General features: G+C 35.8%; 2 protein-coding genes across 2 annotated transcripts in view; one reads left to right on the top strand and one right to left on the bottom strand.

Annotated features, from left to right (window-relative positions):
* Window positions 1-21884, bottom strand: part of FBXL13 (F-box and leucine rich repeat protein 13) — a 62270-nt gene that overhangs the window by 26294 nt on the left and 14092 nt on the right. Inside the window, 2 exon segments of the mRNA XM_041474587.1 lie at window positions 6718-6851; window positions 10052-10109. Coding sequence (XP_041330521.1) covers window positions 6718-6851; window positions 10052-10109 — 192 coding nt within the window.
* Window positions 6642-20681, top strand: LRRC17 (leucine rich repeat containing 17). Its single transcript, XM_041474594.1, has 4 exons — window positions 6642-6784; window positions 14015-14889; window positions 18343-18498; window positions 19765-20681. Exons 2-4 carry the CDS (start codon window positions 14133-14135, stop codon window positions 20166-20168), a joined length of 1317 nt encoding a protein of 438 aa, XP_041330528.1. The 5' UTR covers window positions 6642-6784; window positions 14015-14132; the 3' UTR covers window positions 20169-20681.

Genomic DNA, 21884 nt, shown 5'->3' with positions numbered 1-21884 from the left:
ACATTTTACCTAGGCACATAGATGCTCACTAAAACAAGAAATGCATTAATCTCACTATAAGGAAAACAGATACATATTACTCTGAAATTTGAACATAATCTAAGGGATCTGTTTAAAAAATGTGTCCTCTAACCAAGCAGGAGTCAAGTTCAACATTTTCTACAGCTGACACCATTTATGGAAGCGGCAGTGAATGTTACTGTCTCATTAGTCTACCTTTGTTTTCCCAACCTTATGATTTATGCACCCGTTAGATGTTGAAATTCAGTTTGAAGCAAGTTCTGAATGTAATAAAATATCTTTGCTATTTCTTTCCAGATCCACAGTAAAATGTGTGTTAGATTCAGAGGGAGTACAAGGAAAGGTCCTTGCAGACACAATAATATTGAGCTCTTCTACAAAATCCTTCATGCAGAACGACAACAGCAGCTCTGCCTACTCTAACAGTGCAATTCAATGAAATTACAAAGGGACTGATGGATCTGTCAATTCACTTAATTCCTTTTATCACTCCAGGGAGACAATTTAAGCAGTTCTTTAACTGTTTAAATTCAATAGATGTCCATTCACTCTTGGGCATACAAAGTGTTTCTTTTCACATATAAATGCTGTGCAAATGACAATTTCTTTTGAGCTGCCACAGAAAGCACAGGTGAAAACAATTCCTCCCCATGAAGTAGTCCCCCTGATATTTGCATGTAGACGTCTCACTGTTTTCCAGGGTTTTGAAGTTGTGTAATATAACAGTTCATGGTTGAACTGGGGGATCTTAGAGATCTTTTCCAACCTTAATGATTATATGATTCTACAGTAACCCTGTGCAGCTCAGACTACAGCCTCAGGAATTCATTTGCAAAACATCCACAGAAAAAAAGTAGTCTGGCATGTCCTCCTGGGTACCAAATAAGGCCTGTGGAGAGAAGAATCCAAAGAAGGAATCTTGTAATATAAATAGACTGGGAGAGATTTCTGCTGTGCCCCACCTCTCCAGCTGCTGCAGGAGCCTGAGGTTCTTGGCTACCTTGCCTGGGGGGAGCAGCAGTGTAAGGCACAGGCTTTGCTTAGGGTAAAAACGTTGGCTGACAGTGGACACCACTAGCAGACAGGAGATGGTCACAGAAAAGCAAGCCAGAAACTGAGCAGCAGCTGATCACCCATCACACCTCAGTATGGTTACAACTCACTAGGACATGCTCCCAGTTCTTGCACTTCTAGTCTCCAGCATTTGCAGCACATGACTGGTCCCCACTACTACTCATCAGTGGAAACTAGAATCAAGCCTGCTTTACTTCTATCTTACATTGAGTGAGGAGATTCACACCTTGGATTTCTGGCTCTTCTTTCTGAAAATTTAATGTTTGGGTTCCTTTTGCATGTGAGATGGTTTTTAATGGAGTAAATGACTTCAAGCCATAATCAAGGCAGACTGTCTTTTCTGGCATAATGCCTCATCTTTTAACTTATGCCCAGGTTGGCTTGCTCTTTATTTTCAGGCTGAAGTGGCTTTTAAAACAGATTCTTTGTCAATTGTTTTAAACGCTTTGATGTTAAATGTCTTTTCTTAGAGGACTGTGGCACTCTTTGCACATTTTCCCTTGTGCAGAGGGATGCCAGCTTCATGTCTGTTAAATACATTCTTAGACTTAAAGTGTTTGTGCAGATCTCACAGACGGACAGACAGACAGACAGACAGACAATATGGTGTGGCTCATAACACAACTTTTAGCACTGTGGATGCAAATAATCTGTTGTGTTTTGAGTTCGGCACAAGTGTAGCATATTTATTTTTCTACAGTGGGTCTGTAACAGCCTGCAAAATGACAGAATGAAAACCCTACCATCAAAATAAATGAAGGAAACATTTTAGTGGTAATGCATGGTGATATAAATCCCATCAAGTCCCATGCCTGTGACAGCTGGCTGTGTTCAAGGTGGGGTCTGACATGGTGCAGCTATGTTATCCTGGATCAGGCTTCTCCAGGAGCAGCTATACTCTAAGAAGCAGATAAAGAAGGAAAAAGAGGCTGCAGGAGAGCTGGCAGAGAGGGATTATAAAGGAAGAACCATCTCATAACCACAAGATGTTCAGAGCATGTACAGCCTGTTGGTGCACTCCAGGCTCTCATACCACATCCAGCTGAGATGTGTCTGTTGGACAAAAGGACACTGTGGCTTTGGGAATGTGGTTATGTGGGCAACACATCAGTGAGGATCTGCAGATAGTACTGCAGGCCTCACCATCAGCATGGAGAAATTGGATTTGCCCACCCCAAATGACTGCAAAACAACCAGGTGCAGTGTAGGGCTACTATGGCAAAGGCAATCAGTCCTCTTTTCTACTGATCATCAGAAGATAAATGCCAGTAGGGAAAGGTGTGTGCTAATTCTCAGGACAGAATGTGAAACTCAGTTCTAGTTTGGTATTCACTATTGGTATATGCAATGTGACATAATCCCGTCTCTTTTCCTCACCCCAAAATATTCAGTATGTATGAAAGGGAGTAGCTTAATGGTGAATATCTGAGGGATGCATTGGGAAATCTATACTTTCTGCTGGTCAAGAAAAACCAATTGCTTTAACATAGCATGACCAAGTCATTAAAGAAAGAGTTTATCTAACTCTGCAACAGGCTTCTTTCTTGTTGGCTCTCAAGCAGCACAACAACAGAAAAATATGAATCCTGGGATCTCTGTATAGTAAAGAGCAACAAAGATCCCAAGACTGGTCTGAATGACCTCTGGAAACCTCTCCCACTCTCTAATTGCTATATAGACATATTAAGTTAATTTTCCAGGCACTACCTTATCTTTGATGCCTAAAATAAATTTTAATTCTCATTCTCAAAAGGAGAGATTGTAGGTAGCAGGTAATCAGATCAACCCCAGCAATCCTGACAGATTGCTTTTTCTGACATGCCTTTTTCTGGAATTCAGTAAGGATTGCATAATGTTAAATGCAGTCTAAAAGTCTTTTAATCTCTATCTGGAAAACCACTGTTTGCTTAACATAGACATTTGATACTACAAATAGCAGAAATCTAGTGCTTTCCTCCATGCAAGCCAAACCAAATTATAGGGAAGCAGTTAATAATAATACCACTGCACAGATTGTTTCTAATTTCTTTTTCACTTGAAAAGAAAAAAGGTTTTTTACTTGAAACTGGATAATGGATCTCAGGCATCAGGTTGAGAAAGTTCCAGTATAAAATATGCATTCAGATAAGATTAAATAAAATTAATTAACATTTAGATTTTACTGCAGTCATATGTATGTCTCTTTCCTTTATTTCTAGAACAATAAAATCTTAAATTTATTTTCTATATCCCCTGTGGATTCTCTGTGAAACTTCAGGAACTCTTGAAAAGAAGGTACAGAAATGTGCAATTTCTTGCACATTTTAGTAAAACAATTGCTTTCTCAGCTCACTTGGAATTGCAGTGTTTAATAGATTGCCTCAAGAGTGAACAGCTTGGTCTGAGAATCAATCTTAGGATTCATATGGAGTTTAATACTGTATTCTTTGCCCCAGATGAGTAAAATCCCACTTAAACCTCATCTATAAAATCAACTGTGAAGGAGAATACTGAGGTTATTGAATCTTAGATCCTACAAAATTCCACAAAACAGACTTTTCCTGCATCAGGATGCAGTAAACTTTTCCTGACTCAGTAAAATCATTCTTTAAATGTCTTATTGTTCTTGCATATACAGATCAGAAGTGAATGCAAAAATAAAATATAAATGTAAATAAAATTAGGTAGACAAGTAGAATACAATTTCTTTTCTGTAGGAGATTTCAGTCTAATATGTAAATGACTGTCTTGAGTTTTTTTCTTGATTGCATAATAGTATACTATGATCTGAAATGAAAGTACAACAAAACAAACATGGAGCAAACCACAGCTAAAGATCTGTCCCCATGGATTTAGAAAATAATTGCAGTGAAATGATGAAATGATTATAAGAATATCAAAGTTCATTTAATTTAATCTTTCTATGGTTTCTTATTCTGAAGAATAGGGGTACACACGTTTTTTGTTCAGGTTTGGCTTTTTTGCTACACGTACACTACTTTACAATTCTGTCTTTCTCCCAGCACTGATTGGATTTGTGGAATCCAGCCTGCAAGGCAGAGAACTGTCTGCAGCACAGAAGGGATTTTGAAGAAACACTCCTGTGATTCCAGTATTGGCAATACACTGAGAATAGACATTTGAAAATCAACATTCAGAATTGAGGAAGTACTCCCTGGGGCACATGGGACTATCTTTTTTGTATCCTGTGTTTGTCAAGAATCATAAAATGAATTGTGACATCCTTTCAGCTGTTTGGCACATTACATTGATGGCTCAACTCCACATATTATTTTTCTCTTCGCTTTCCACTGTCCAAAAAAAAAAGCACTTATATTAACATATTCCTGAATTAGCATTTTTCTAAAATAAATAACAGAACATTTGTAACTTATAGTATTCTTCAGTTACACAAGTTTGTATTTAGGAAATGTAAACAATCATCCTCTTCTTCAATAAATAAAGAATGTAGCTCAGATGTGCTCCCCAAGTGATGGCCCCTTTTTTGTTGCTTGATACATCTGAAGAAGCCAGAATTTCCCAAAATGAGAATTCTCCCAATGAAGCAGGAGCAGAGGGAACCCAGATGTTGAAAACTGGTGAAGTCTACATGTAGACTTCTCCAATACCCCTGCAGCAGATGTCAAGAAACAAAAGGGACAAATTAATTTTTCCCAGTGGCTTGTGTTCTCCTATCTAGCTGTGGTAACCTACAGCAAGTGACAGACTGCTGTAACACATTTTGGGCATGACATGCAATTGCTTTATACCCTCAGGTCTTTCCAGATTTGTGTCTAATAGAAAATTTTCCACCAACACTGTTCAACTTCAGAAGGAGAACAAACATCTTATGCTTTCTAGGTGGGGCTCTGAGAATGTCAGTGGTATTGTAGGGTACCTTTTGAACAAGACACAAGAGAATCTCTATATTTTTAGGAAAATATGTTGAAGCTCATTAACAAAAATATTTACTGCCTGTGCCATACAGATAAAATCTTAATTACTATGACTTTATGCAAAAACCCCCATGCCTACAATTTATCCAGTATTATTGCCATGTATGAACATAATAGTCAAAGAAAAGATAGATTTGTTTTTTAGCAATGGACTAGAAAATGTCTGCTTAATTCTCACTTTTCTGCCCCTGCTTTAATGAGCTAGTTAAATGCCTTGGTCCTGAAGTTGCCACTCACACAACCTTTAACATAATCACACATTTTACAGATGAGCTCTCTAATTAACCATTCAAATCCTACAGAAGTAGTGACAATAGAACAATTAATATAAAAAGAACTGTAATGTTTAAATGAAAGAAAAATTTTAAAAAACATTAAAAATACACATTCTATAGAATATTTTAAGCATCATTTCAATGTCAATATTGTAACTCCTCTACAGTTTTCCAACTAATTCTGAAATGTTAGCCTTACAAAATTTCCCTTTGGTTTCATTCATCCATTGAGGGAAAAAAAAATATTTTTAAAATGCTTGATCCAACTGTGATGCAATGTGATGGTTTTTTTGGTTTTAACTGTTCACTTAAGTACTTGGTCATAACCATTAAGCACTGTTCCAGAATCCAAAAATGGAGAAAGCTGTGGAATTTCTTTCAGGGCTCTCAAATACACTGGCAAGAAAACACACTGTCCTCTGGTAGGGAGGATTGTGGTTTTCCCTGTTTGATGATGATCACTTCTCCCTGAGCACTGTTAGATCATGCTTTCTAGAGGCACATCCCTACAGCTCATGATGACACTTCTAAACAAGCAGGAATGATGCTTTCGGAAAACAGAGCCAATTACTGGCATTTTGAAAAAGTTACTCAGAGGTAGGTAGTTCTTAACTTTCCTCTAACCTCAGCCCTCATTTCAAATTTCACCCTGTCACTGCACAACAATCTCAGCACGGTTCTCATGAACAAGAAACAGACGCTTGGTAAAGAGTAATCAGAACAAGACTGTTGTCCCATCTGCCTCATCCTTTGCTCTGAAAAGGTTTTGTTAGATGGAAAGTTAAACAGTCATATTCCTCATATTGCTTTTGGAATATGTTTCAAGATTCAGTATATATTTGAAAGTTTCTAAAATAGTACTGCATTCTAAAACCTTTGTTTTCTTTACAAGTTTAGTAGGATACTAAAGTAATCCAAAACAGAACTATTTTTGGATTGCAGTTATAAATATGACTTCAATTTATATATTAAACCAATGTAAAACTGCAACAAAAGTTTACTTTTTAATTAACTTCCTTCTCAGGAAATCAAATGTAAATTTGTATTTTTTTTTCAGCACAGGGTGGCTTTTATTTTTTTTGATATCTTAGTAAAAACTGCATTTTTAAAGCTCAGATGTAAACTCCCAACTAATCATGACATAAAATTAGTCTATTTATGGCTACAAAACGCAAGCCTTGTTCTCATTATGCAGTAAGTACTAGCTGTTTATAGATCTGACAGTTTGCTGGAAGTGATCCAAACCTATAGTGCTATTATTCCTCAGTAAAACTTAAACAGCTGTAGTCATGTAATTCAAAACCCTGGAAGGCTGCTGCAGTGCTTGCTCAACCTCAGTATACCATGAATGCAGGATGCTGCCAGTCATATAAAGGATCCTCTGCTTCACATTATGAAAGAAAGACGTGAACTACAAACCTGAATGCAACCTGGAATTTCCAAACAGATGATCTTGTGACAGCCTTTTCAAGAGTCCAGGTATGGTAAACCTTTGTCTGTGAATTTTCTGCAGTGAGCCAAACTCATTTACTGTAAACTAGGGAAGCTTTGCAAAAAAACCCACAAAAAACAACATAGTAATTTGTTACAAGGGCATGATACAGAATCAAAAGTACATAAAATGTCATAGTTAAAAGTTTTCTGAAAATTACTGTAAAGAAAAGATGTTCAATATGAAATAGAATTATCTACTTGCTGAAGTTTGAAAGCCCATTTCTTCTGCTGCAGTTTTTTCTCTCTTCTTGTATTGCAAATTAGTGGGGAATAGCACTATCATGCAAGATATTTCACCATGTGAAACCAGTAACATTGTAAAATTATCTTAAGCAACTGCAAAAGCATACTTTTTAAACTAATTGGAACTTCTTTGTGCATACTTTGCAAGTATGACTTTTCAGTGTAAGTTTGTTGGACTGCTTTTGCAATTGATTTTACAAGCAGTGCTTGCTGGAAATGAAAACCAGATCTCTATCAAAAGATATTAAAAGCAGAAATGTGTAGTTTAAACTTCTCAAGCAGTATAATTATTTAGAAGAGTACTATTAAAAGAATCTGAAAAATTGAAAGAGTTACAAAAGTGAGTCATGTAATTTCAGGTTTGATCAGTTCTTTTGGAAAACATTCCTTCATACTAAACATTAGTTAAGAGAAAGCAAATTGTCTAAGTGCAAAATGTTAATCAACAGCACCCTGTAAAATCAAGAATCTATACTCTGAAATTGCTTAAATTTCTAGCTGCAGGTTTATATCATACTGAAAACTATTCATATGACTGAATGACATTTCTAACTGGAAAAAATAACAATTACCACAAGTACCACAAATGAAAGCATACAGAAAATCAAAACCTAGAATTAGACCTTCTGCTGTGGTAGACATTTAGTCGTAGTCATGCAGTTCTGCAAGTCAGCAAAATTGGGCATTTTGAAGAAGATGGGAACTCCTACTGAGGAGCTCACTGCTTAAGGAGTGGCATACTGACTTTTGGAGTTGACTTTATGCTTTCAGTGTAGAGTGGGAATTGACTTTTTGCTTTCAATACATACTGAACACAAATTCAAAGAGGAAGTGTAAAAAGAATGCCCTTGTAAAAAAAATACAAAAGTATTAAGAAAGTAAATATAAGATCATATTTCATGGAAAAAACCCAACAATGTGCATTAGAACCAGATATCAGAATATAAAGGCATGTGTTATTTGTGGTGCCTTTTTTTTGAAATGGAAATTTTTAATTCATATAAAGTACAAAAGTAAAAGTATCCTTCTTCATAGAAGGCTGAGCTATTTTGCATTTTAGTGTGATATCTCACAGAAATGAGTGGGGAAAAATAAAACTTGGAGAAGTATACTTCCAAATATATCTGATAAAATAGACAATAAATTGAGAGACTGGGATAAACACTCTGGTAGCTCTGAGTCTTTTTAATGTATATGTTGCTGCAAGGCTGCACAATTCAAGATACAGGTAAGCCTTTCTTACTGCATTTTGAAAAATGTGATCAAAACCTCACATAAACTTTGAAGAGATACTGATTTCCTTTATTGGTCATATGACCAATTTTTAATGATCTGAGAATTTTAACACGTGTCTTCTTTTTCATCAGAAAAAGTGACATCTTCATTAAACTCAAGGAGCACAAAGACTACCAAAAATCCTTGTTTTGTGTTACAGCTAAATTCTGCAGGAATTCTCTCATACCAGTTTTTTAATTAATTTTGGCATTTGCAGTCTCAGAATCATTGCTTTAAAGCAGTCTGACAAACTCACCTTCTGACATTTATTCCTGATGGACAGTGTTCATGTTTACCATATCTGACAGAAGTTTTCAGAGGGAAATTTTAACTGGCTATCTCTGTTGTGCAGTATGGAGGCTAAAATGTTTGTATGGAACAGTATGAGAGAATAAAAAATGACACCTACACTTCACTAGCTCCTTGTTGCAATAAAGGATGCCTGATATACCACAGCAAACTTCACATGCAGCATTATGAAATGCAATACTGCCACCTCTAAGCATTTTGTGTTAGTTACCACAGTACACAGAACCTGTGCTGAGCTAATGCTTTTAGGATTGCCATGTGAAATGTTCACAAAATCTGTCTGCTGTCAAATTCTTCACAAGACAGTAGCTTTTTGTACATCCCCATAATCTCAGAAACAATGAGTTTTGCTTTTTGTCTAAAAATTATCAATACAAAGAGTATAATCTTATGGTTTTAAATCAGAAACAAAATGTGTGACTGGAAAACTTTATATTACAAGGTACAAGATAACTGCAAAAGGTCTGTTGTCAGTGGAGAATTTTTCTTTGCTATTTACACTTCAAAAAAATTATGTTCCAAACTTCAGCATAAATATATGGAAATCTAAAAATACAAAGTATCTGCCAACATGGCAAAAACACAGATTATAATAAAAGTAATACTGATGAGATGAGTGGTAGAATTGGAGACACTAATGCAAAACTTTGCCAAAACAAATGTTAGTTATGTGAGTATATGGCATTTCAGACTAAGAAAAACAAAAGTTTAAATATATTATGCAAATGCCAAAGAAAAACGTGTTTCTGAACTTCATGGGGATGTTGTTGAAAGACATACATTTGTTTTCCTCACAGCAAAGAGAAACAGTGTACAGCTATTTTTCAAATCCACATACATCTTTGTGATGGCTGCTCTTGTGAACAGCTCACCTCATTTCTTCCATGGCAGCTTTTAATCCAGCAATTCTACCTGCCAGGCAGACTTTGAGTCTCTAGAGTACCTCTGAAACAGGAAAGGCAGACTTTTTACAGACTGTTAATTCCTCTGCCTTCAGCTCACTACGCTTCCAAATATCAGTTAGGAATTACTCTTTCTTTTTCAGTTGTCACACAAGGCCTTGGCTCACACAGTGCACCTACCCACAATCCTCTCTTGAGGATCAACTTTTAACAACATATCTAACTTCCAAACTTCTTACATCATCGTGAGGAACTGGACATGCACATGAAATTTTTGGATAGCATGTTTTCTCAAAAGTTTTGTGAAACTGTGCAATACATAAGAGAATCTAGCATATATGTTTAGATGTGCTAAAAAGATACAAGAACTGCTATATAAATGAAATCTGTGGGGCATTTATTTCATTTTGTATAGCAGACAGAATCCTGCAAATAACTCAAAAAAGAGTATTTCTATTACACATGCCTCTAAATTTCCTGCAAAATTAAAACAAACACAGTTTCATATTTATTTTTAATTTACCTTGTCAATAGTCTTAGAGTTCAATTAGTACTATCTCTATACAACAGATTTAAATAGACTTAAACTGGCTGAATAATAAAAAAAATACCCAGAAGTATATTATACATTTGTACGTATATGTATAAGGGAAAAATCTGAGTATCTTTAAATCATCACAATAATTTTTGTACATCTCAGCCATTTTCTTTGGAAACCTCAAAATAGAATACTGAGAGATGTGGTGCTACTGTTCCTAACTTGAAGTATGGTCATTTTATAATTTTAAAGGATACCTACACTCTACAGTCCTACAGAGCACAAGAGACTTCTCACTTGATTGAAGGTTAGCACATGTTAACAGATTTTGCTAAACCAAGATTACTGTTAGCCAGTCCTGGTATCTAAAACCATTGGTGAATTTTCTCCATGAACTCTGGTATATTTCTCTAACCAGTAATATAATGTAATAGAATATAATTTACACAATGCTTCCTGTTTAGTTCTACCTTCTAGGTGGAACATTAAACTTGAGTAATTATAAGGCTTCCATATTTTATTGGCCTGCAGAACAGGTACTACTCATATTGTTCCATTCTTATATAATGGGAACAAATCTCCTAGTATGATAAATATTTCACAATAAATGTCAATTTAATGCAAAGGCAAAAAATGAGTACTTGTACATGAAAATGTAATAGTTGAGCCTGTGTCTTTTTCCATGTTGTGATCACCTTTTCCCTATTTCAGTTATCAGGCAAAAGGACCATCCAGATAACCGGAAATTCAATACCAGCCAATCTTAAAGAGGAAAGTTTGTGCTTTTGAAATCTATCCCTGCAACACAGGATTTGAGAGAGGAAATATATCAGTAAAAATAGGTATGTAGATGGAAGATAACCACAACCTGGAAAGGAGTGAAGGCACAGGGAGTGGTGAGAAAGTTGGGGGGAAGAGTGATGAGGAAAAACTCTGAAACCTTCCACGCAAAAGCAGCACAAAGGGGTCTATTTTAAGTGTCTGAACACAAACACTTTTAGCCTGGGAATCAACCAGCAGGGACTGAAGTCCATGCACAGGTACAGAGCTGTGATTTCACTGGGACTCCAGAGATGCACAGAGATAGCACATGCAATTGAAGGAGTGCAATGAAAGGTTCCAGAATATTTAGGAATGACAGCCCAGAAAGCTGAGGATGGGCTGCACTCTATGCAAAATCAAGTCTGAGCTTTGCATTGAAATGGGTGACAAGTCAACTATGAACTTATTTGTAATGATTAGAAGCCAGAACTATGAGCATTATATTGTGGTAGGGATCTGCTGCAGACTGCTTGATCTGCTTGATCAAGATGAGATGGTGGATGAAACCTTTGGGCAGCTGAAGGAAGCTTTACTCTTGTCTATCCTAGTTACTCATGAGAGACTTTAGCCACTGCTATATGCTGCCAGAAAATACAGCTGGGCATGAACTATCCAGGAGACTTCTAGAGTATGTTGAAGACAATTTCTTGATCCAGATGGCTGACAAGTGGTCTAGGGAATGTGTTCTTCAACAGGTGAAGGAATGTGAGCTTGACTGAATGTCAGCTTGAATGAACTTGAATGGCTTTAGCTACTGCAGCCATGGAAATGAAAAAATGAGAAGTTCAAAATCCAGACAGAAGAAAATTGGACAAACTGTAGAAGAAAAAACACTGAAGTTGTTAGCAGATTTTGGCTAGTTTAGGGATCTGTTTAACAGGATCGCACAGTAGACAGCCCTGGAGGGCAAAGGGACCCAGGAGAACTGGTTAATCTTCAAGGACAAGCTACTCCATTACTTTTTAGCCTTGGTTTTTACAGCTAAGGCCTGTCTGAAGGCTTCCCAGGTGTCTGGCTGGAGCCCGTGAGCAGAGTCTGTGAGAGTGAAGCAATACCCATCGTAGAAGAAGCTAATGTCAGGGAGCACCTGAGGAAATGGGATAAGACAGGGTGCATCCAAGAGGAAGAAAGCTGTCTCTTGTCATTGAGAGGCCTCGCTCATTTTTGAAAGGTCATGACAGTCAGAGGAGATTCCTAATGACTGGAAGATAGGAAATGTCACTTCCATTTTCAGGAAATGGAAGAAGGTCCAAGAATCTACCGGCCAGTCAGCTCCACTTGAGCTCCACAGTCAGCTTCCACTGGGAAGGTTATGTAGCAAATCCTCCGTGAAGCCCTGTCCAAGCACACGAAGGATGAAAAAGTGACAGTGAACAGCCAGCATGAGTCTATCAAGCGCAAAGCATTCCTCACTAATTTGATTGTTTTCTGTTATGAAATTACTAGGTCTATTGATAAGGGGAGAAAAGCAGCCCTTGCATCACTAACTTGACTATCCTAAACCATATTTGTTTGACATTCTTAAATTATATTTTACCTATGGTAATTTTCAAAAGCTTGCATAAATACTGGTGTTTCTGGGCTAGACCACTGGATATACACTTCACTAAAAAGTGACTACAAATGATAATTTCTTATTTATTTATTTATTTTAGTTTATTTATTTTTATTGTATTTATTTAGTTATTTATTTTAATTTTTTAAATATCTACTTAACACTAGAAATAGCCTATAAATGCATTAATATATCAAGAAAAATAATTTCTGAACAAAATATTTATGTTATTCTTAGACTGATTTATTATAAGAAAAATTTGCCTATAACATTGCCTTTTCTAAAAAATTATTAATTAAAGCAAAGTCAAACTTTGTTTTTTCATCATGGAAGAGCAATGAAAAAAACATTAAAGAAAATTAATGGAAGCAAGACAAAATTAAAAATGTGAAGCTGAGAAAAAAATGGACAATTACACAATGGTGATTGCATTCATAGACACCTTTCAAATGAAAGCTCTTAAAAATATCAAGGAATTTAGTGAGACATTTTTAGAGCCCAAGTGGCTACTGAAGGAATAAAGGAAGTTGTAAACAATATAGGATTAAAACATATTGTTGTTGACAACTCCAATCTTATAATAACAACAAAACCCTCCTCCCAGACTGGTGAAGTTTTAAAGCCTGTCTATTGAAATTAATTGAATTAACTGAATATATAATTTTGCCCTGGTAGTGTAGAAAACCAATGAGAACTTCACAGATTATCTCTGAATCCTACTAAACTCCATTTTCAAAGTACTTAAGAACACAAGTCTCTACTTTTTATCAGGAAGATTTGTAACCCAAATAGCCACAGCAACTGAAAAAAAATCTTTCTTCTTGGTATAAATTAGAGTTTGTAGAAAGAATTTGTAGTTCTTATATTTAATCCCTGGCATTCACAGATATTTAAGTCTTGCAAATTTTTTAATTCACCTAAAATACCCAAAATGAAACAACAAACTCCAAACCCAAAACAAAATTAAGAACAAAACAAAAAACCAAAGAAACCAAACAATCAAAAAAAAAAAAAAAAAAAAAGAAAAACCAACAAACCCAACCAAGACAAAAAACTATGAGATGAAAGCACAAAACCCCAAAAATTGGGGTAAATATTCCTAAGAAAATTACTTGAAAACAAGCCCACCCTTGAGCACAAACTAAAACTGGCAGTCTGATGGGCACTGGATGGCTTTCCCTGGTCTGGCTCTGTACATGTTCCAGTTGTTCAGCACTAAGGAAGTCAGAAAAGACCAGCTTCAAACTCCTCATTTGAGCTCATCTTCCAAGATTAACTTAAATACAAAAAGGTCCACCCTGATGCTGTTTTCCTGAACACATGAGTATCTCCTAACAAAGATCAGTGAGAAATTGGTCCATATAGTTTCCCATGATTAATCATAATGAAAAACAGTAAACCAGAGTCAGTAAAAACTAACAAACAAACAAAAAGAGATAGGATATTAAACCTTCAAAGTATTTGTGAAGTTCCAAGTAGTGTGATGATCGAGTACCTGACTGCATATTATATACAATCCTCCATGGAAATGCCCATTCCATCTGTTCTAATGTTTTACTTTTCTTCCACAGGGATCCCACATACCCCAGCTTTGCCACCTCAGATCTGTACGACACTGATTCAGAATATCCAAAAAATTCAAGTGTTCCAGCTGTCACAGAAAAGAACTGGGGCCAGCTGAATGTCAGGATGCAAGTAGTTACTGTTATATTACTACTTCTTCTTTGTAATGCATCTGACTGTAGGAGGACAAGGAATAGGAGTCTGAGAAACAATGAAAGGGAAAACATCTTAAGGAGATCATCTAGCACTGTTAAGCGCAATGCCCGAGACCTAACATGTGATATTTACACTTATCTTCATGAGAAATACTTAGACTGTCAGGAAAGAAAATTGGTTTTTGTGGCACCTGATTGGCCAGAGGATATAAAACACATGCTGCTAGCAAGAAACAGAATTCGTAAATTAAAGAATAATATGTTTTCTAAGTATAAAGTGCTGAAAAGTCTGGATTTACAACAAAATGACATAACAAAAATTGAGAGCGAGGCTTTTTATGGTTTGGATAAACTTACCACACTCTTACTTCAGCATAACCAAATTAAGATTTTATCTGAGGAGATTTTTATTTATACACCCAGTCTAAACTACCTACGTCTCTATGACAATCCCTGGCATTGCAACTGTGAACTAGAAACTCTTGTTACAATGCTACAGGTTCCAACAAACAGGAATTTGGGAAATTATGCCAAATGTGTGCACCCAATAGAACTGAAAAATCAGAAGTTAAAGCAGGTAAAAGCAGATCAGCTGTGTAGTGAAGAGGACAGGCAGGATCCCAGAAACATAAAACGGGAGAAACCTGAACCTGCCAAACCAGAATTTGATTCCTCCTTATGCCACATGTATGTGTTTCCTGTGACAACATTGAACTGCAGAAGAAAAGGTTTGTATCTGTCATTATAACTGAATGAATGATTTTAATGTACTATTTATTTAACCCTTTCTACATTTATTCGCACATTATTTACTGCAAATGAACTTGGTATAGTACTCGCTTTACTTAAATTGTTTATTGTTTTTCTCTTGTAACTATCAGCAATATGTAGGAATTCTTCCTTCATTTTCCCTCTGCTCTGCAGCCCAAATTCCACAGAAATTCCTTAGTGCTGTAATGTATATAATAGAAATCAACAGGAATAAAACTAAGCATATTACTTAAGTTACTAGTCTGATTGTGCAACTATAAACACACTAATCAGTCAAATTACAGCTCTGCTGAAACTGTTGAACTGATACAGACAAGCAGAGTGTCTTTTCTTCCTTTCATTGTACAAACACAAAGATAACAATAACAGAAGTGAGCTGTGAAGCAGAACTGGAGCAGCCAGCTGTGTTTTCAATGCCCAGAGGAACCCGATTAAAAAGGAAAGGCTTTGCATCCTCACATTTGCTGCACAAGATTTCTTCTGCTAAGGGAAGAAATTGTATGTTTTTGTTCATAAAGAAATACCTCCTCTGTGTTCTTCTTCCCAGCACCCAGCAAACAATTCAAAGTTGAAGGGACTTCAAGAAATGTTTTTCAGACACTTGGATCCATTCCATCTCTAAATCTTTCTCAGGCCCCTAAAAGTCACAGTTAAGCCCTAAGGGTAAACCAGATGGGGTACATATCAACACAAAAATGCACATTTATTTGTCCTTTATATTTCCCATATTTTATCCCATGACAAAACAAAGCAAACAAAAAAACAATTCAGAGGAGAATAATTCTTTAACATAACAATACTGAAAGAAGAATCATTGCTTGAAGAAGCCAACATTGTGAGACCTTTCTCCCAGTTTTAGCAGAGCTCAGCCTGAATGTTTTATTCAGCTGAACTTCTATCTGCTTTAAGAGTAACTTAATTTTATGTAAAAACCTTACTCTTGCACCTTTACGCAAGAGAAAAGCTCAGAATTTAGTATAAGGAGATAATGTCTAAATAGCAAGGATTAATGAGTTCAGTATTTGATTACATTTATATACTATATATGTAGAATACATACAGATGTCTGTATATTGCCATAAAAATGGTCTGTATTCTTTACTTTTTTTTCACTCTGTAAGTTCTTTTCTTGTCCCTCTGGCTCAATTTTCTCTTTCTCTTACCATGCAGCTATTACATCTTTTAATTAATGATTTATGCTGATTTTATAATTATTTAATATTCACCTATCTTACCTTTCCTTGTAGATAAGATCTTCATTATTAGATTATAGATTATGTTCTTAATTATCGTTCATAGATCTTAATTATATCACTCTTACTATTCAGTAAACTGTTATTGAACAAAGCCCAGGCATAAATAATAATCCTAATATAAGGAAAGACTGACTTTACAGCTCTCCCCTCTTAGTGGTATCAAAGAGATGAGCTGAATATACCCAAAAAATTCTGGGGAAAAAAATTTTACTTTTTTCTCTAAGTTCATAGAAACATTCAATGTGATCTGATCTTCATGGGAGTTTCAAAGAGGTTTATGGTAGTTGAAAGCATGGTTTATTGCCTTTAATATTAATAATGGAGGAATAAAATTATTTCAACCTCTACACAAGAGTATTAAGGGGTACAGGGACTCCCTTCTTCAGGTCAAGAACTAAGTATGTCAATCCAGAACTTCCTGCATGCCTAGCATGGATGTACTGAGTATGTTTCAATACTTTTTTGGAAGTACTAGATCTACTGTGCATATGTTTGACAGCTGGATGCAGATACCCCATGGATATTTGTTATTTCTGAACATATGGCAATCTCTGATGAAAGCATTGTACTTACTGTCTTTGTATATGAATATTGTACAGCAGATGCACAATTTCACTGGAATTTTCATCAGAAAATCCAGGAAAAACACAAACATTTCTCTAAATCTGTATGGACAAGAATTCAGAATAGAAAAAAATAGTGCATCAGTTGCCAAACCAGTAAGATGACATGAAAATCTGCAATCCATTATTCCTATACAATGAAAAGAATGGAATGACAAGCACTCACTCTATCACTACTAAGTATGTCTAAAGAGGTATGACAACAGGTCAGGAGCTTTCAGTTTATGTCAGTGAGCTCACAAAAGAAACATCTTAAAAATACCTTTATCCAGGCGTATTTTCTCTTTTTTTAAAAAATAATTTGCTTATATCTCATCAGACTAGTGATATGCCAGACCTTGTGGTACTCCAGAATGAAATACTCTACGCCCTTGATTCTGTTTTACCAAAAAGAAAAAAAAAAGAAAAAAAAAAAGAAAAAAAAAAAAAGGCAAAAAAATAAGGAAGCAAAAGCAAAAAGCAATTTGTCTGCATTTCTACAAAGAAGTTGTATTTTCAAGGACAGTTGAAAAACAAATCTGCTTTCTAGTACTGCCAAACTCTCCAAGCCTCTAAATTCAAGCATTATTTGCATTCATTTGGTGATAAATAGGCCCTGAAACTTTGATATCTGCAGAAGCAGGAAGCAATCTAACCACAGCAGGCTGGAGTAGTTATAATATTTATGTATTTATAATACCAAAGCTCTGCTCATAATCAGATATAAGGCAGGAAGACTCTGGTATGTTGCTTTAGTCTCAAAAATACCTGATCCGTTAGATATCTTCAGCACTTCAGAAGTGCAGTGACCACACAGATCCAGCACAGATCCAGAAACTACTTGCTTTCATTCAAAGATGGTCAAACAAGAGACACTGCTCATTTTCTTGTTATGACAACGCAGGATTAGAACACTCATTGAGCAAATATAATAATCCTGGAGATTAGGTTTGTTAACATTACCCTGAGAGGGTTCAAACCACAGTCTACACTTCTCAAGCATGGGCCCTTACTACTGGAGTAGGAGCTGCTCCTTCTGGAGTTCTTTTGCATGGAACACTGTAAGGATATGGACGCCGACAACTGAGAGGCCCTCGGCTACTTTGGAAATGCCAGTGATAGGAGTAGGAGAGAGAAGTGGACAAAATGCCACTCTGCTGCCTGGGTGGTTTTTATATAGTTACTCTGGTTTCTTTTCTTTCAGCAATCAAGCCCTTCACACACATTTTTTACATGAGTATAGTATCTTTACTACTTACTCTATTCCTATGTGAATGCTCTAGTTCTACTAAAATAAAAACATAAACCACTGAGGTTTTACTATAAGCACTAATGAAAAGAACAATTTTCACATGAAGTGTAAATGTGCAAGTAAGGAAATGATGAAATTCAGAAGCTGAAAAAACATACTGGCACTAGTAGAGAGGATAAAAGGGAAAGCAACCAAGAAAAATGTTAGACTGACAATACTCTGTCTGTCATGCAACTGTAATACCTAGGCAGTAAGAATAATCTAAAGCTGATACAAGTTATGTCTTTTTCATTTTTTAAGATTTAAAGAAAGTTCCAGGTAACATACCTCCAGATATAGCTAAACTTGATTTGTCCAGCAACAAAATTAGACAGTTACGAGCCAAGGAGTTTGAAGATGTCAGTGAACTGAAGATATTAAATCTAAACAGTAATGGAATAGCATACATTGATCCTGGTAAGAATAATTTTACATACTCGTTAAAAATTATTTCTCCTTTGTTAAATACTGTCTCTATCAGATATAAACTGGGGGGGGGGGGGGCAAGCGGGAGGGAGGAAGGATTTAAAAATCTAGAAGTTGGTGCAAATTTTACCTTTTGTACCTTTCACTTCATAGAGTAAAGGTTTGCACTGAAATATATTCATCTTGAAAATCAATAGAGAAAGACACATTTCAGTTGCCCTTTTGTAATACTAAACTAACCAAGTGCACAAGATAATTCTGGAACCTGAAGGCTAACAGTTTTGCAAAATGCTAAGTAGTTCAATGATTTATTTGAAAATATCTTTGCCACACCTAAGAAAACATTACGTATAAGAAGGCTACTTTTCAATCATATAAAGTAACCTAAAAGACAAACCTAAAGGATTTAAACACTTTTTGGCTAAAAATTGCTACATGGAATTGCTTTTAAGTTACGTTTTATTCGAATTCAAGTTCCCTTGTAGGCAATTTGCTTACAGCTTATGTTCATTTGGATTTAATTGTGATAGAGATAAACGGGCGAGAGAAAGAGAGAAAAAATGTATCAAGCAAAAACGGCCTTATCTAGTACCATCTTGGCAATTAAACAGCACCAGAAAGTGTTACTGTCAGTAAAGTGGTACTTGTGAGGTTTAACATTACATAGTTGATTCATTTAAATTTTCTGCTATTAAATGAAACAGTATCCTTGCAAAAAGCACGAACTGCTCTCTGAAATGTAACTCACAAGCATTACTATGAAGCTCCATGTTTACTCCATTTCAAATCTTAAAACATTATTTTGAAGGTTCTATACATGCACAAAAATACCTATATACACACAAAAACCTCTGGCCCTGCACATTGTCTAATAAGTTTCCATATTTGTACTTCTGTATCATGACAATAACAATAGCATTCAATCAGCAAATCAGCAATTCATCCACCTCCACTGTCTCTATTCTACACTCAGGCAGACTCACAAAGTGTTTCATAGCTTTACCAGCAGTGAACACTCCTAATATTTCTCACTTCTGAAGGCATGTGCCATATTTTAAAATTCAGTGTTTGAGAAATCCTTTTATAGCCTTTAGCCAAAAAAAAAAAAAAAAAAAAACACAAAAAACCCCAGTATCTGTAAAGTTATAAAAATGTTTTTCCTCTTCTAGATATGCATATTTTTCCTGTCACAGATACTAATGTTTTTTTTCTAAGTTAACTTTATAAGGTACCAATAACTATTTTTCTACTGATTAGCTGCCTTTGCAGGCCTCAATAACTTAGAGGAGCTGGATCTATCAAACAACAGCTTGCAGAATTTGGAATATGGAGTACTGGAAGATCTTTACTTTTTGAAAATACTGTGGCTGAGAGAGAATCCTTGGAGATGTGATTACAATATACATTATCTTTTCTACTGGCTGAAGCATCATTACAACGTTCACTACAATGGCCTAGAATGCAAAATGCCCGAGGAATACAAAGGGTGGTCTGTTGGAAAATATGTTCGAAGTTATTATGAGGAATGCCCAAAAGACAAGCTTCCTGTATATCCAGAAACTTTTGATCTGGACAAAGATGATGAGGAATGGGAGCGACACAAAGAGCAAACAGTTCAGACAGTAAAGAAGCATGGTGTAATTGTCACCGTCATAGGTTAATAAGGGAACCCTTTCCCTTAGTAGATTTAAATATCTGATACTTTGAGAAGGAAAAACATGCTGTTTACATCTGTTCTAATTATTCTGTTGGTTTGTAGGACTATCTGCCTACAAAGATGTCTGTATATTGCCAATAACTACAGAATGACATTAGTTTGACAGCATCCGTCATCTAGTAATTGTTTTTGACAATTTGTTCTGGACACTCTTTTGAAATATTTTGGCAAATGTTTGAAACTATACAGTAAAAATCGATAGACACAAACATACATAATATGGTGGGGAGAAGCTGTCTTATGTATGAACACAGTTTATGTGTTCACACAGAAATAGCTGCAGGATTGTGACCAAGACCCACTTTTCTTGAATGTATTGACAGTTCTTTGTATCTATCAGTTTCCTGAAATATTCCCAGAAAAAATTTCTAAGATTTTTATATTGACTTCCTGTTGTTTTATTGTAGACCAAAAAACCAAACTTAAGACTAACCTAAAATACAATTCCAGAAAAAGAGGAATGGCAGTTGTTATACTAATTAGGATTCAAACACAGAAGGTGGGGTACACTTGCTGGTTTACCAGTGTTCTTCCTCAGTCCTGAATGAATAACTCAGCCTCTGCCTCTTCCATACCTGAGGTGTCTTGAAACAATAAGTAGCCAGGACATGGTTGGTTCCCAAGATCCAGCTCCCCATGCTCATAATTGTCTTTGAGGCAAACATAGCTGAAATCTTTCTAGGAAGAATTTTAGGTTGTTGTTTTTTCAATTTGACACAGATTACATGCCATCACTTCTAGGTGAAGAAGATCACATGAAGGATGCTGTGGTCTGCATCCAGCACATCAGTGCCCACCCAAACTGAAGGTAAGTGTGCTTTTGAAAGCTCAGAAGTGTGGGACATTCTCTAAGTTCACTCTTCTCTCAGCTGATTTGTAAAATGCACATTACATCACCTCCTTGTCAAACAACTATCTATGTGAATACACATTGATTAAAACCTGTGATCATTCTAACACCACAGTAACAGAGCAGTACAAGTGCCTCAGCTAAATAGATGAGATCTGTAAAGATAAAATTCCTTGCTACATAATATACTTATAATCACTAAGAAATGTGTACGTGCAGAGTAGAAATTCAGGGCAAAAATTTAAATTTCTCTTGACTATCATGGAAGAAGTGCTGGGAGACTCCATGGAGAAACTTTCCTCCTTTAAAGATCTGGAGACAATTATGGTGTTTGTGCATTCCTCTGGTGCTTTAGCCATGAGTCCCAAAGGTAGCTCATTTTGTTCTACAAGACAAAGCATTCAGTGCTTTAGTGCTAACATGAAATAAAAGAACAACATAAAGGAAAAATCAGGAGATGTTAAGGGTGGTAAGAATGCCAAAGAATCTCAAAGCAAACACAACCCATTATTATTTGTATTCCTTTATGTCCTTCATTGTTCAGATATGAATATATTTAATGGTGATTTGCTGACAAACTGGGTAATTTAGCTATTTCTTCCACAATATCCTTCAAAAACTTTATAGCAAAAACACAACAGTATCTGACTCATCCCTGTTCCTGGAAATATCTTAAGCATTATCTTCACTGTTAAAGGTTAATCCTGATAAGACAGAACAGAGAGGAAAATCCCATTTGCCAGTAACATTCACTAAATCGGGCATATTCTGGAAACTTAAAAGTGCTGAAAGTAAAAAAAAAAAGTCTGC

The sequence above is a fragment of the Pyrgilauda ruficollis genome, unplaced genomic scaffold, assembly GCF_017590135.1.
Source record: "Pyrgilauda ruficollis isolate IOZ18807 unplaced genomic scaffold, ASM1759013v1 scaffold33, whole genome shotgun sequence".
Taxonomy (NCBI): Eukaryota; Metazoa; Chordata; class Aves; order Passeriformes; family Passeridae; genus Pyrgilauda; species Pyrgilauda ruficollis.
Note: the sequence above shows the minus strand (reverse complement) of the source record. Positions and strands in the feature narration are given on the sequence as shown.